Source organism: Galeopterus variegatus, unplaced genomic scaffold (assembly GCF_000696425.1).
Source record: "Galeopterus variegatus unplaced genomic scaffold, G_variegatus-3.0.2 Scaffold467, whole genome shotgun sequence".
NCBI classification, from domain to species: domain Eukaryota; kingdom Metazoa; phylum Chordata; class Mammalia; order Dermoptera; family Cynocephalidae; genus Galeopterus; species Galeopterus variegatus.
The window spans coordinates 227,759-244,611 of record NW_007726578.1 but is presented as its reverse complement, the minus strand read 5'-3'; the positions used below and the strand labels follow the sequence as shown (position 1 = coordinate 244,611).

The following is a 16,853-nucleotide window of genomic DNA, read 5'->3' as shown; positions in this document are numbered from 1 at the left end:
CCCGCCCGGGCCTCCCTTGCAGTCTGGACTGCGCCTTCCCGGAGGCCCCAGGAGGTGAGTGGCGCTCCTGTCTGAGCAGCTGCGCTGGGCAATGCAGGGACCCGGGTCCCGGAGCTGCGGGCCGCTTTCCCTGGGCGTTGCCGGGCCTGCCCGGCCTGATCCTCCGTGCGCCCCTTCCTGGGCAGAGAAAGAGTTCGGGGCCCAGTGTCCGCTGCCAGGCAGGTGGCTGGAAGCGGCTGGGGATTCCCGGGCCTGGGTCAAGTGCGTTGGTCAAGTAGCGCTGTCCAGGTAGTGGGAGGGGAGCGGTCGAGAAAAGTTGGCTGGTGAGACGTGGGTGAAATGAGGATGGGGATGAAGGGGGGGAATAAAGTTCATTCAGGACCCCCAGAACGAGTGGGGTCTTTCACTGGACAGCGGAATCCTGTCATCGTATAAAGTCCGGGCCGCAGGGCGTGGCTGCCTGGAGAAATGACACCTCTTCCCTGACAAGCCCGGAGCCAAACAGGGCGGGGCGGGGCCAGGCCGGCGGGGGCGGGGCCTGCTTCGGGCCCCGCCTCCAAATGCCTTCCCACCTGGCAGCTGCGGGACGTCAGAGCCCAGTGCCAGCCGGGTGGGCTAGGAGGAGTGTGAGACCGGCGCTTCCAGCACAGCACCCCGCGCCCTCGCCGGATCCTCCGCCGAGGGGATCCGAGCAAGCCGGTTGTCGCCATGGCGTTCGCAAGCTGGTGGTACAAGACGGTAAATGGGAGCGGTCGTGCCTGGGCAGGACCGGGAAGGGAGTGTGCTTACTTTGCTCTTCTGAGCGTGTGGACGAACTTTTGTCCGAGGTTTAGCTGGGAAGGGTGGGGACCGGGTGCGACCTCGTCTCAGACCTTCAGGTTAGGCTCCCCGTGAGGCCGGGGACTCACCCTCCTGTGGTATGTGCGAGCGCGCCCGGGCGTGCGCGTCCGTGAGAGCAGATGCAGCAGGCTCAGCCCGCGCTCACAAGTGGAACAGGGACTGTTCCTGGAGGAATTCCGCCCCTGGAGGAGGATACCTCGGTGAACTCGGACGCAGCTCGCAAGAGCTCAGGTCTAGGGTTTGTTTTTACCCCTAAGTAAAGCTTAAAACTTTATAAGAAGGTTGTTGGACGTACATTCTCCAACGAAAAGGAGGAGAGGCAACCGGGGTCGGGGCCAAGGAGAAAACCTGAAACACTAACAAACAGGAGCAATTGAGATCAAGACCATTGTGTATGCGTGTGTGTGTGCGTGTAGGTGTGTGTGTGTGGTGGGGGGGAGAGATGCTGTGTACTTTGGGTGAGGGACAGATACGTTCAATTTGTTGAGTGCATCTGCCCTACCAGTCAGGTTTGAGATCCTGGCAAGCTCGTACTTCTAATGTTTTGGAACCAGGAAGCATGATTTAACATCAGATTGCTTTCCAAAAAAAACCAAAAAACAAAAAACATACAAAACCCACAAAAGTTTTGTTGACAGAGAGATCCAAAACATTTATGTCCCATTGCTTTATGATGAGAATTTTAAAAAATTAGGTATACCTCTCTCTCTCAGCATGTGGTTTTGGGAAAAACAAAGATGTAATTAGACAGTCTTTGGAACTAGAAACCTTATGTTGGAATCAGGAAACTGTTACTTATCAGCCGAGGGACATTTATTGAGCATCTATCATGTGCCAGAGAGTGTACTAGCCTCTGAATACACAGTGGAGAACAGCAACGAATACTTCTTCCCACATGGCAGCGGGTCAACCTTTTTGAACCTGTCTCCACATCTGTAAAATAGGAGTGATATGCACTACATAAAAATTAATGAGGACTAATTAGATTCATAAATCAAGATGCCATATACATATTCTTTTAACGATTGGGAATTCTGATTTTCCTTGAGATATTTCTTCATAAGTGTTTTCCATTACATTTTCTAGGCTTTTTAAATGAAGCATTTTATTGATGTGCTAAGAACCGAAGTTTGCTTTGAGCCATCCTTGTCCTTAGGTTCTTATCAAAATGCACCATGTGAATTACCTGCAAATATGGATGTCAGTGGTTCAGAGTTGACATCAGATTTTTCCTTCCAAACCCATGATTCCCTAAAGGAAATTATTCTGAGCTACTTGGATGAAACAGTTTAGGCATAGTCCTGTTTATGTTATGTTTAGGCATAGTCCTATTATGTTCAGGCATAGTCCAGCATTTTTTGCTAAAACCTCTCTTAAAATCCAATTCTGGAACTATTAGAAAAACTTTTTGCTAGTAGGAGCCTTCTAGAATCAGCAACATGTCTGTGATCAAGCTTTAATTTTTTAATTTACTTTTTTATTAGCATATTCATTCTTACAAATCATATTTATTCTTATCCAATCTCCCCCCCCCCCATAACCATAGATTTGTTCTCTCCGTCTGTTGGATTAACTGTTCCTCTGTTGGTTTGTTGCCTAGATGATCTGTCCAGTACTGAGACAGGTGTGATCAAGTCCTATATTATTGTAAATTAGAAGTTTCTTCAATTACTCTGGAGTGTGCTTTGTGGAGAGAGAGGATCTCTTCTTCTTTTTTTTTGGTCTCCACTGGTGCCTCAATGCAGTTGAGAGTCTGGCGTGCTATGGCTGTGACTGCTGCTATAGACCCTAGCCGCTTTTGTGGCAGCCATGGCATTTGCGGTGCTATGCTGGCCTACCTGCATGGATGGTGTTTTTGGTGTGCTCTTTACCTAGTTGCAGCTGGGTTCACCTTCCCCCAGCTCCATGCCTCATTCTAAGATGTTGTTGAGGAGCAGTTGTGGAGGGAGAGGGGAGGGGAAGATGGAGGGAAATAGGATGGGAGGACAAGGAAGAAGGGTGGTGTGTGATTGAGGTCCATGGCACTCCCCTCATTTTGGCAGGGGAGACCAGGGACCTTCCAGTAGCAGATTGGTTGTTGCTGCTGGATGCAAATGTCAGGGGGGTGTGGCTGAAACCCTCAGCCCCCAACTGCCCCAGCTCAGGAGCCCCAGGTGCTTCCTGCATCTCAAGCTTTAATTTTTTCCATATGAGTGCTGCCCAATAGAAATATAGCATGAGCTACATATGTAATCTTAAACTTCCTACTAACCACATTAAACAAACGCAAAAAGAAACAGGTGATCTTAATGCTAATAATGTATTTTATTTAACACACTATATCCCAGATATTATTTCAAAATGTAATCGATGTACAACGATTGAGATATTTTACATTCTCTTTTTCATATTAATTCTCCAAAATCCAATGTGTATTTTACACTTACCAAACATCTCAGTTCACACTTGCCACATTTCAAGTGTTTAATAGCCACGAGTGGCTAGTGGCTATAGTGTTGGACAGTACAGCTCTAAACTTCCTATTATTTATTTTGGCGGTGGTTGAGTGATCATAGACCATTTTGAGAATCAAATGGAAATTATGGACTGTTTTCCCACAACAAAATACATACATACACAAATACAATTTCCCATAAAGTTTCAGGGACTTCAGAGATTTCCCAAAAGCCCACCCAAAAATCCTCCAAAGGTCCATATGGCCAGTTTATAACATATATACATATAAAATACATTATATACAGTATGTTAGACCCATTGATCCAGTTGGCAGCATGTGTTCATATTGTATATATTATATATATGTATATATGCACATATTTATGTAAGTAATACTTATGTGTATAATATAGATAAATTAATATAGATTTATGCATGTATGTGTATGTCTATAAGCATAGACATATACACACATCTCAGAATACTTATGGCACATTTTACAATTAAAATATCTTTAGTGGAATCCTTTAGATAATGAAAAAGGTTGTGAATGATCTAACTTTCAAAATTTAAGCAGAATAAAATAAAATAATTAAAAGGTGTATCTAAGATATGTTTAAGAGCATGACACCTATAAAGCTAGTCTGTGAAACATTACAATGTATATTTCCACATTTCCATCAATATTATAGGTTTTATCTTCTGAAGAATTGTGTGGTTGTAGTAAAACACACACACACACAAAACTTTGAAAAGCTAGATTTGAAGAACACCTGATGATCATTGTAATGACCAAGCATGAAGAATAAATTTAGGTTACCCCAGTAATCACATTCCTGAGTCATAAATTGATTCTATTAGGCCATGTTAATTAAAGGTTTTCTTAGCCTAATTAGACCCAGGGGCCCAGTGGCAGCATGATCAAGGAGCTCAGTCTTTTGAGACACCAGCCTGGGAAGAGTGTCGCAAGTCTTCTATGGCAGGACAGACTATTTGGCTGTACTGAATTTTAGGAGTAAGGAAGGCAAAATTGTGGGGTCTGCAAAAAGGGCACAGGCTTTAGGACAGTGGAATGCAGAGGTCAAATACAACTTACTTCTCTTGGCCAGCAATCCCTGAATTAGTTTGCTTCATCTGATATTGTTCTTTAATCAGTTTAAACACTTCCCAGAAAGTTAATTATATTCTACAAGTGCTTTTTAAAGAATGATGTTCCCATCCCTCTGGGGGTGGGAACAGTGGGTGGTCATCTGAGATTCCAAGGTGGATAGGTGGGTAATTAGTTCTGAGTAGGTTTCCTCAGCAGATACAAGACTACTGTAAGCAGACCATGTTTTGTTTTTTTCTTAAATTATTTTTAAGATGGAAATCCTGTTAGTGGGATACTAAAATTCTGTTCTTCAAGTTGTCTTATTTTCTCTTCATTGAAACCTACCCAGAAAGCTTTACGGCTACCATAAAGAAGCAAATGTACTTCAGATGTCTTCCAGTTAAGAAAAATGCAAAAACTACTCCATCCAATGACCACTATTTATGTAAGTTATCTCCTTAGATGGGAGAGTCAGTTAACTCCAGAGGAAAAAGGGTCTATAGTTAGTTTCCTAAAAATGTATAGAATTCATTCTGACTATGAAATCTCATGGAACACAAAGAGTAAATTGGTAAAGATCAAAAGTGTGCACAGTTGTTTACTGTCCAGCTACTATGTGTCAGGTTCCATGCAGAGTGCTGTGGACATAAAAATTGTGTGGGTGGTTCATGCCTGGCCTTCTCTTGCATTTCTTATAGACAAAACTATATCTTAATGACTGCCGAAATGACAACAAAGTAACTATTTAAATTCTTAGGACATCTCCTTTGACTGAGAGAAAATTCAAAAAGCCTCAGTGCAGGTGGATCCCACAAGCTAATCTATGACAGTTAAGTAATCAATGCTACTCCTGAAAACTAGACAAAAATAGTGTGTGCCTTTACAGTTTCATCTTGGAATAGCCACTGGAATCTTAAAATGTTAGCAGAAAACACACTTGGGGCTCAATGAAACATAGGAATTTCAGAATTACAGCTATGCAGTTAATCCCTAATACACATGCTGTATCTTTTATAAGAGAATTGCAAAGAAAGTTATTCCTATAATTTTTAGAGGAGCAGATATCATGTATTTAAAGCTAGACCTTTCATTTTCTTAGTTTCTATAATAATCGTCCTCCCCACAACTCCTAGCTTATAGTAGGCACTCACTGATTTTTTTTTTTTTTGATAAATAAACCCTGCCTCTCACACTAGCCTTCTCTATGAGTTTGGAATTTTCAGTATTAAAACTAAGTAAAACAGCTAGGGTTTTGCCTTTGTCTCACTCTAGGGAGACAGATGTTCCTGAGATAAGGGGATTCTACATTTTTCAAAACTTTTTAGTAGAAGCATTTTTACATTTACATAGAAGAAGAAAGAATATAATGAGCGCCCCAAACACCAATCAGCTGGCATCAGTAATCCACGTTGCACCAATCTTGTTTATCTATCCAATTCCCACACCTGTCAACACACACACACACACACACACACACATACACACACCCTTTCAAAGTATTTTAAAGCATGGGAATTTTAAATTTAAGTATCATTCCTGTAACCAACTTGCTGTAGATTGTTGGGAAAATGAATTCTCTATTGCTGTGTAGTTTATTTTCTTAGGTGTAATATGGAAATGTGAGACAAATATAATAAACAGTCATGAGATAGACAAAGTACTAAGTAAAAATTTATCAGGTGAACCTGGTTCCTTTGTATTTCAGGGAAAATGAAAAACTAAATTCTTCTACTCTAATGTTTATAGCCTTAGAAAATGAAACCTTCAAATCCTTGCTTATTTCTCCCATTCATTTCATTGTCTCATAATTCGCCATAATAGACTGATGCCAGGGGAAAAAAAGGGAGTGGATAACTTTGATTGTATTCTTCCAATGAACTAGACAATGGGCCACATTCCTCATTAACATCGGCTCTTTTCATAAATACACCAGCCCCTGGGATAGGTACCAGTAGCTCTATTTTTACCAGGAGAAACTGAAAGGTTAAATTATTTGTCTGAGGTCATATAGCATTGCAAATCCGTGCTCTTTCTGTCCTATCAGAGTTTATCACAGTCAACTAAAAGACAGAAATGACTCTTGAGTGTTTAAAACAAAAGGAATGTAGGGAGTTGCTTACCCAGGTAACAGGAAAGGCTGGGAAGCCAGCCCGGGAGAGTTAAGCGACCCAGAGATTAGAAATTGCAGGGGGCTGCTACCATCCCTAGGCTGGAGGGACAGAGGAGGAGGGTCACCCTGTGGAAGCTGGAGCCACAGCTGGCCTGGCCTGCAGGAGATGCTACTGGAGAGGCCCCCAGAGACAGAGGAAAGAGGAGAAATAACACCCACCCCACCTCCAGTCTCCCGCCAGTGTCTCCCATTGGCCAGACCCAGCTTGAGGCCATCCACCAAGAGAAATGCAGCCTGCACAGATCCCCTGCAATACCAACAGAGCAGGAGTAGGGCAAAAAATCCACTGGAAGGTGACAGGCCCCAGATCTGCACCCAGGGAGAGTGTTTTGAAGCAAAACCAGCTTTCCACCTTGGTCCTTCTGCTCGTTAGCTGAACAGTCTTGTTTTAGCAAGTAGAATATACACAAGGATAGAGTTTAAGAGATTTTGCAGGATATACCAATTTGTACTTTGTCTCAATTTTTCAAGCTATTTTCTCAGCCTCTTTCTCTAGTTTGCCGATCTGAAAAGAGTAAAATAATTCTCAGGGAATGCTCAGAGCTTTGTGGAAATGCAGTCATTCAATCAGATATTATTTGACATGGTCCTACCACACAACAATTTGAAAAAAACCAAATACGAGGGGTCTTCAAAAACTTCGTGGAAAGATTTGTATTATCTCTTAATTCTATTTTTCCATGAACTTTTTGAAGTATGTATAATTTACCATGTGGATGGGAAGGCAAGATATACATTTATGTAGTAATCAGTAAGCAAGAAAGTATATAATAAAGTGCTAATTTGTTTGCTTTACTGAAAAAAATGGAGACTAATATGCAGATATGAAGATATGATGTCATTAATAAGGCAAGGCCCAGAATTAGACAGCAAACGCTGGTGTGGATATAGGGCACTGTGCTCCTTCATTGAGCTCAGGGTTTACCCGGGATGCGCCCAGAGCCGCACCAGCCTGCCTGACCCTGGGAACCTCGCCCTGGGTGCCCACTCAGTGGGGTGGTTTGAGTAGCAGAAACTTCCACTTCCTGCTGTGGAGCCCACAAATCTCTCCTCAAAACCAGTGGTTCCCAGTCCTGGCTGCATATTAGAATCTGCTGGAGAATTTTAGAAAAATATATCCATGCCCAAGCCCCACTCTATTCACATTAAATCTAAATCCCTGTGCTCTGGCAGGGGTGTATCCAAAAGCCCCCCAGGTGCTGGTGAAATAAGCTGAAGGATGGACCTCACTGCAACCTGAAGGCTTTCTGATCCACAGGAGGGCCCTGGAACTGCCTGCACTAGGAAAGTCCAGAGAGCACCAAGATAACCTTTTACTGCTTCATGTTTTGCTACAGTTGCCCCTTGACAGGCTAATATTGATGTCTATGGCCTTGTCTCCAAGTTGAAGAAGAAAATTTTCAAGTTTTCAAATAACCTTTACCGTTTTCTTCAGCAACTTTACTCAGCTGTAACTCACAATTCATATCATTCACCCATTCAAGCATACAATACAATATTTTTTAGTATATTCACAGGATGGTGCAACCATCACCACAATTTTATCTTAGAATGTTTCTGTCTCCCTCTAGAAGAAACGCTATACCTTTAAAATAAAAAATAAAAATAAAAATAAAGCATTTCAGAAGCACATTGTCATCAGGCATTCTTTTCAAGCTAGACTTAGACTGTCAGAGGCTGTTTTTCTGTCTTCTTTCTCCTGTTATATGTGTAGAAGTTTGTTTTATCCTATTTGGTGTGACACGTACCATGCCTGTGTATCTGTGTATATCTGGGTAAAAATAGGGAAGGTGCACAAATGCCCCAAAGCCAAGGCCTCGCACTAGCAGAAGTCTGTAGCTGGGTGAGAGCTCAGGCTCCAAGCCTATTGCTCTTTGCTCTTATTGTTATCCTCACAGGTTTATGGGTTCTCTGTGGCCTCATATGAGTGCTGCCTCCTAGGATGAGGACAAAGGACAGCACGACTTGCTAAATATGCGATGATACCTAGGGTGAAACAGTTTGGAAAATTATTTCCTCTTGTGGGAAGACAGGAAAGCCCTTTATCTGATTTTTTCCCTGCCTCATCTCCTGCAGCACAAACCACCTGTATTCTTCATCTTAGCCCTCGTGGAGTTTCCTGTCATCTGAGGCCCCAGTGAAATTCTTTACTGCTTTGGGGCTGGCATTCTGTCCTACTTTTGCTGTCTGTCGCCTCCTCTCCAGCTAATACAGTATGGAATTCATAAGTATTGTGTGTTTGACAAATTTTATAAAACAAACCAGTTTCAGAATAAGAAAGGTTTTTGTTTTGTTTTGTTTTGTTTGTTTTTGTTGCTTTTTGTTAGTTTTTTTGTTTGTATGTTTTGTTTTCATTTTAGGGCACTGCATTGCTCTAAAGACTTTCTTGATGAGAATCACAGATCCCAGCAAGCTTTTACCTTGATCTAGAAAACCCTAGTCTCTGGCCCACATACTGTAACCCTGACTGGTCTGACCAAGGAGGACATCACCTTTCAGATCCTCAGTTTCCTTATCCATAAAACAAGGTGACAGTGTATGTCCTGTGGAGTTGCTCTGGGGAGCCAAGGAGACCACATGGGGAAATGCCTAGCCCTGGGCATAGCACAGGGTAGGTACTTAGGAGGTGTTAGCTGCCTTTCCCTCATATAGGATTCATTAGTTTTGTGTTCAGTTCTCTTTCTTGAGCTATCACTCCTTCTCTGCTCCATGCTCTTCTCACCTCACCCTACCCCACTGGGTACATGTAGCCAGGGTTAGCAAACTTTTCTATCTTTGCTCTTAGGAAGACTCACTGTAGGTTCTTGAGCTGGACTGAATTTGACATATATCATTCCCAAGTATTTCATTCCACCCAGTCAGTTAAATGAAAAATGCTCAATTATTCCATGAATTAAAAAATCAGACATTTTGAAACTCTCTCCATGAAAAGGTATAACTGGTTTTTACATCATTAGTGGACTGCTGAATATTGAATAAGCCCCAGGAAATGAACAGGGCAATGGTTAATTTATAAAGTTGCTAATTACTAGAAATTGAATGGTATTAGGGAATTCTTCTTAATTTCCTAGGGTGATAACGGTGTTAGGTTTATATGGGGAAATGTACTCAATTTAAGGAGATACATGGTGAAATGTTTAGAGTTAAAGTTTCAGGATGTCTGCAATTAACTTTCAAATACAGGTATATATAGATCTCTCCTTCTCTCTCTGTATATGCAAACATGGCAAAATACAGCAACAATAGTTGTTGAGTCTAAGCGGTGGAATGATGGACATTCTTTGTATTATTCTTTCACTTTTTCTGAATGTTTTTCTGGGAAAAAAATTTATAATCAAAAGCTAAGTTAAAAAACATGAAAAATGTAATTCATGAAGTTCTAAAAAAAAGTTTGCATTTGAATATGTGATTTTTATTTATGTCATTATACTTTTGTGTATTGTGAAAAGCTTTCTATTAAGAGCAAATATTTCTTTGGAAATCACAAAATACCAATACTTACAATATATAATTTTTAAATTGTCATTATAACTAAACATTTTAAAATCATTCATTATGTATATTCCTCCCAAACTATTGTTTGGAACCTTCATAATTTTGAGGGATTTTGAGCATTTCAATGGAAGCAACTGATGATGTTGCTTAATGTTGAGTGCTATAATTTTTTGTGTGTGTGTGTGACCAGTAAGGGGATCGTAACCCATGGCTTGGTGTCGCCTGCACTGTGCTCAGCCAGTGAGTGCACCAGCCATCCCTATATAGGATCCGAACCCGCGGCCTCGGCGCTCCCAGTGCCGCACTCTCCCGAGTGAGCCACGGGGTCGGCCCTGAGTGCTATAATTTTGAAGCACCACCAGGAAACAATTTTTACAAATTTTGTAGAAGAAATTTTCTATATACCTATATCTTAAGGAAGAAAAGGCTGTATACACATTTAGTGTGGGAGAATAAATCATGATACGTGTTTGCCACATGAAGAGGAAGCAGACTGGGACCGGGTAGAGAGCATGGAAACTTGCAAGAGCAAAAACAAACAAACAAAAAAGGCAAGAACAAGTTGCCGTTTTAACTTTTTGCATTTGTAAAATGGAATAACAATACCTCCTGAGAAGTCAATAAGGCACTCAAAACAGGAAACACTAGTGAAATACTTAGTAAAAGATATTGTTGCTGTTATTTATTTTATCTAATCTGAACAAAATATGGAATTGCAGATAATAAATGAATGTGATTTTATGGTTCTAAAATGATCGGTTCTGGAAGTAGACAGATTTGGTAAACCTCTGTCTTTGTAGATCTGTCCTTATCAAATACTATCTCCAAATGTTGAATAATTTTTTAGAGATATTAAAAAAAAACTTTAGGCAAAATAAATTTAGCAGAGTTTTATCTGAACGAAGATGGTTCATTAATTGAGCAGCACTTAAACTTGGGAGAGGTTCAGAGATCTCTGCTTCAGCAGCATGAGCAGCAAGCTTTTATAAGCTGAATGTGGATGTAAAGAAATAGCTTGACTGTTACAGCTAGGTGTTTGCCTTATTTGGGTATGGTCTGTGGGAGGTTCCTAGTTATAGGACCAATCAGCTGGTTGGCTGTTTGTGATTGTCTGAGGCTCATTTGTTTTGTTTTGTTTTGCTTTATTTTAAATCAGTTACAAGAAATGCCTCCAAGTTAAGTTCCAATTTGCTTATGGAAGGGTTCTAAATACAGCAACAACCTCAGGCTAATGGCTTTCTTATTTGCTTTAAAAGAGATAATGTTTTCCCGCCACTCTGGCCTTTACAGATCTTTTGCTCACTACTTATTGTAATATTTATCGATTACCATCCAGCACTAATAGATATGTGGGCTTTAAAATGGTTCCTTTTTCCCCCAAGATTCACTAATCACTCAATACTGATTGCCCTCAAATATGGACAAACAAAACCTTGGCTAGGACATATAAGAAAGCAAGCCCTGTAGGGGATTTCATTCACCAGGCTATTGAAGCCTGGCTGCTTTTTGGTGGATTCCAATCACTAATCCATGAGACTGTTTCTTCCTGGGAAGAATTATACATTCATAAAAGTGATGTATTGCTAGTTGTTCATACAAAGCACTATTAAGGAAAGATTTCAGCCACATGTTCTGGCATTCCTTGGCCGTTTTTTAGTAGCATACCCGTTGATATGATTAAAGGGAATATTAACTAATTCCATTTAGCATGGTATAGTGGCAAACAATCAATTTTAAGTTAGAAAACGTGCTTTGTGAACTTTTCCCTTTTACTAGTTACATGTTCTTGTGAGAAACACCAAGTAACTATTATTCTTAGTTTTCTGATTCTTAAAACTGCATGAGCCTCTTTTTTGTAACAAATAAGAATGTATATGAAAGTGCCTTGTAAATAATAATGATATGAATTACTACTATTACTATTACTGCTATTATCTCTCTTCTTAATTCAAATAATTGTATTGACCTATGTATCCAGGTTGTGATTCTGCTCTAGGGAGCATAATAGTATTTTATATTTTGGCTTAACCTAGGATGACTGGCATTAAATCCAGTGATGAGCTTTTATTTTCTCATATTTGGTTCCTATTTCCCATTTTCTTACACATCCCACAGTGTGTAAGAAATGAGATATTTCTTTGTACCCCTATTTAGGAACTTTTTTTTATTATTTCTCAAAAAAAAAAAAATTCAGCAAACTTATGGCTTATTTTATCTTTCACCCAGTCAAATGAGCGTGTAATCTACTTGAAGCTTTTATGCACCATGTAAAAATACTTGCATTCATCCCCAGAGTCATATTAAGAAAAATAATTCTGCTTTTAGGTGTAATAAAATCCTAAAGCCATAATAAGTAGGAGAAATTTTAGGTGTGGTCTTTCCCCTTTAAGTTTTACCTTTCTGCACTGGTGAATACTCAGATGAAAGAACTATAGGTAATTCACAAGCTGTTGGAAAGTGATGGGTGACTTGGAAGTCTGTGGAGGACCCTTGAGTCCATGCTGAATGGAAGCTTTTAAGTATGGCTTCAGACACAACATGGTCCTTAGAGATCTCATCAGATGAATCAGATGTCTCCCATTCTAGCAATTTGGGCTTTAAAATCCCATGAGGCATTTTGGAGGAGACGACATGCCGCCTTGGCATCACCATCAGCTCTGCATCTGGTTAATTACAGACTGACTTTCTGGATCCCAAATGAATGTCTGTAGCATCCCTTGATTTTTGAAAGCCACCTACATTGATGCAGAATTTCTCAGGAGACTGATTAGAGGGGTCCTCATTTTAAAGTTTATGAATTTAGCTTTTTGGGATTAACATCACTATTATCTTATATTATTTCCCTTTATTAAACATTATCTTTTTGAAATATTTTATAGCATGTCAATGAAAAAACCAGTGGATCACCTTCCAAACCAGGAGAAAAGAAAGGATCAGATGAGGTAAGTTCTGGGTTTTCATTTTCTCTTGCTTTTAAACTACGAATTCTGTCTTGAAACATTAAGTAATGATGTAGCAAAGAGCTCCTACTGAAATATTGGCAAATTTAGTTTTAACTAAAATTCAATTCAAGAACATAAGAGGAAATCAATTAAGGATAAATAAAAAATAAAATGTTCCTGGGAAAGGAAGCTTTGGAAATAGTTTCCATTTAGAAATAGAGCTCAGTTGTTTAGAGTGTTTCACTTATCGGAACTGGTGAATCTCAATTGTTTTGTTGGCAAACATGGCAGGCAGATGTAGAAGGGAATCGAAAGGCTGAGTGAAAAACGAAATCTTTTTTCATGAGAGGGTGCCATGAAAGGAGGACAGTGATGACCTAGATTAACCAGTCATTCCAGTTTGCAAACAAAAGGAAGAGAGAACTATTTTTATTTTGCATCGATTCTATGGAAATACTAGAACCCCCACTTTGAGATGGATTTTTGTTGAGCCTGTGAATTTCTCCTTTCACTGAATGATGCACCATTATGTGCACTGTCAACACTGACCTGTTTCTCTATGAAAGGGTCATGTGAAAGTTCTGTCCTTCAAAAGGGTACTGGATTTGTCTCCCTTTAGCTGCTTTTTATTAAACATCAATAGATATATTCATTTTCATGCAGCAGAAATTGTGTCATTTCCAACTTGTACAAGTCATATAGCCAGGTCCTGAAAAATGTATGGAAATGTAGAAAGCATAAAGTGTTCGTTTTATTTTTCTCTATATTATCAACATTAAACAGATATTTATGAAAATTTAGTTCATCTTCCTGCTTATTCTCTGCAGTTTCAAAATATTCAATATGTAACGAAGCTGTTATGGCTAGAACCTGTTATGCATTCTGCACTAAAGTTTACTCGTCAACTTTCTACCATTGTTTTCATTACCAATACCCATGAAAATATAATTTAGGTTATTATTTTACCAAGCATATTTGTAGTAAATTTTTTATACCCATGGAAGGCAAATATTTCTTTAAAAATAAAAAGCAAAAGTAAACATATATTAAGATTTTATGCTGTTTCTTGGTTAAATTATTAAAAAGTAAATTTCCTTTAGAAAAAAATACATTTTTCCCTTTTACTAGAATGAAAATCTACCTACATTTCATTCCTTTATCAATCTTACCCTTTAAATATATGCTCAGTTAAGTTACCTACCAAATTAATTATTTAGGCAAATAGTGAATACTTCCTATTTGAAAACTATACTATTTCTTTATTCTCCAGACTATGAAATGGTTTTGTATGCAATTCTCTATTAATATTAATCAAGATTAAACTACTTACGTAAAAAGGAAATCTTCTTTTCCAATATAGTCAAATGAATACTAAGCTAGTTCTTATATGGTCATTCTGGCCCATTATGTAATAACTTGGAAGCTTAAATATTACATCTTGACTGTACAGGCATTATTGGTTTAGGCAACAACTACTAGCACAGAGTTAAGTCTTTTTATAATGTCAGGATTATAAAGCACCATATCTCCATATTTATAAAAGGCTTGGAAAAAACTGCTAAGAAGCCCTGTTACAAATACCACCAGGGAAGAATTCGAGATTTTTATATCTGTAGAGGCAGATTGTACTTTGATTTTGAAGTTGAAAGGCTGATCATCTGCCACAAGAAGAGGAAGAAGGGATTTTTCTTCTCACTCTTGGCAATTCAAATAATTCTGACATTGTTTCATAACATCGCTAGGAAATTCGTATTTACAACTCCTGCCCTTCTGCCAGAGCCTGTGCATATTTGTCTGTTCTGCTCCATCCAGCAGAAGCAAAGAGGCAGCAGAGGTTTTGCCCTGCTTACATGACTTGAATCATGGCTTTAGACAAAATGAATTTAACAAAGTTTATTTGAGCAAAGAACTATTCATGAATTGGGCAGCATTCACAACCAGCAGATGTTCAGAGAGCTTCACTTTCTCATTAAATTCTGCCCATATCTAGTTATTTTCCAGGGAGGACAAGCATGGGGGTGGGTGACTTGGTAGTCAAAGTGTATTTCCAAAATAGTCTATCCTCAAAGGGTCTCTAATTTTTTTATATCATGTGCAAATAAGTTATTGGTGAGATATTGTGGCCCTGGAGAAAGTTCAAGGAAACTGTCCTACATTAGGCATTATTTTTGTCTTTATGCTCATGATCATAAAACTATGTACAATCTGGATTTGTTATCTGCCCTGCCTACCATACATGGTTGGTTACCATCCTTCTTCCTTCTCACTTCTCAAAATTACCGAAGACTTCCAAAAATGATTCTTTCTCTCAAATATTTTTTTACCTCCTGCTCTGTTGAACAAGAAGTGAGATCAAAAAGCTAAGTTTGGGTTTTGATAATTCATTTTCAAACTGGCACAGACCCCTGAAGGTTAAATACCTTATTGTACCCAAGCACATGCAAATATACTGGTTAGGCCTCTGAGGACAAACCAAGGCCTTTGAAATTTTAAGACTAAATCAGTTTAAAAAACTGTTCTATTGTTAGGGGTACTTTTTGGCTGTTTTTTCTTCTCTATTACTCGGCTGCATTTCATTTAGAGGTGCAAAAAAAAAAAAAAGGACATAGAGGAGGACTTTGGAAGGATACAACCAGGAGTAAAAATGATTAGGGTTAGCTGGAAACCACCATTATATTGCCATATATAAAAATATATGGGGATGAATGCAGCCATGTGAATTTCAGAGCTCTTTCTCCCTCACTTTTGTCAATAGTTCTTACTTTTTTTGGAATATGACATTTATAGACAGCCATTAAGTGATCCTAAGACATCTGCCCCAATTTTAATAGAATGCTACAACTAAAATGTTATTCGGCATGTTACATTTGCAATATAAATGCTTTAGGATAGAGTAGGGTGAGAATTTATGCTTGTTTGTTTATTCCAGTCATGACTTTTTCAAGTCCTTCTCAGATGTAGAGGAATTGCAAGACCAAAAGTTTCATGGACTAACAAGCCAAAAAGCTAGAGAGCAGAAAAACGAAAAAACCAAAAAAACAAACAAAAAAAAGAAAACTTTTAACATCAGCATCTTTGAATACAGTGAAACAAAGAAGTCTTTCCAAACCTGCAATCAAATCTTTTTAGAGTATTCAACTGACACATCTGGCCATAGTGGGGGAGTGAACATTTTAGCAACATATTTCAGTGAAGTCCTGGGGAATGGAATTTAAAGTATAAAATGGGCATGATCTCACAGAGCCAATTTTAAAACTTCAAATTTAATAATGGATATGTTTTTATGAGGAAGATATGAATAGAAGAGAATAGAAATTATACCGTAAAGGAAAAGATATTTGATACATTTTCCTTACCACAATAGCATTGGTGGCATTCTTTTCCACAGTATTTACCTTTCCTCATTCTAAAATGAATTAATTAAGTATTAAATGACTCAAAATTTTTAAATTTTTCTTACACTTTTTCTTTTAATGAGGTTAGTCTTTTCTTTTATCAGAAAAGTAATATGGACTTGTGAAAAGCAAACAATATCACCTAGAGTCTTATCACTTAGTTGTAAATACTGCTACAAAATTTTGTGTATATTCTTAATACATTATGTATTCGTAATTATTATGTATACTGATTTTAGTACTTTTTAATGATCATACAGCTAAAACATGGTCATTGAAAAAAATTTAGGAAGTACCAAAGAATTTAAAGAAAAAAAATGCCATTGTCTAGAATTCTAGCACCTAGAGATGCCCACTATTTACTTCTTGATGTATTTACCTACGTCTTTTTTCTATGAATATATATTATGTTGAGTGAAACATTGCATATCCCGTTTTTTTTTTTTTTTTTTTTTTTTTTTTTTTTTTTTTTTTTTTTTTTCCTT

The 16,853-nt window shown here is 38.7% G+C and overlaps 1 protein-coding gene across 2 annotated transcripts in view; it reads left to right on the top strand.

The window, feature by feature from the left end:
* Positions 1–645: 645 nt before the first annotated feature.
* CAST (calpastatin) overlaps positions 646–16,853 on the top strand; it is a 110,166-nt gene continuing 93,958 nt past the window's right edge. The window contains exons 1-2 of one of the 2 annotated variants that reach the window (XM_008569138.1): positions 646–738; positions 12,911–12,973. In XM_008569138.1, the coding sequence (XP_008567360.1) occupies positions 709–738; positions 12,911–12,973 (93 nt within the window). In that variant the 5' untranslated portion in view covers positions 646–708. The remainder of the gene's footprint in view (positions 739–12,910; positions 12,974–16,853) is intronic. The other variant, XM_008569136.1, reaches the window with a different exon arrangement.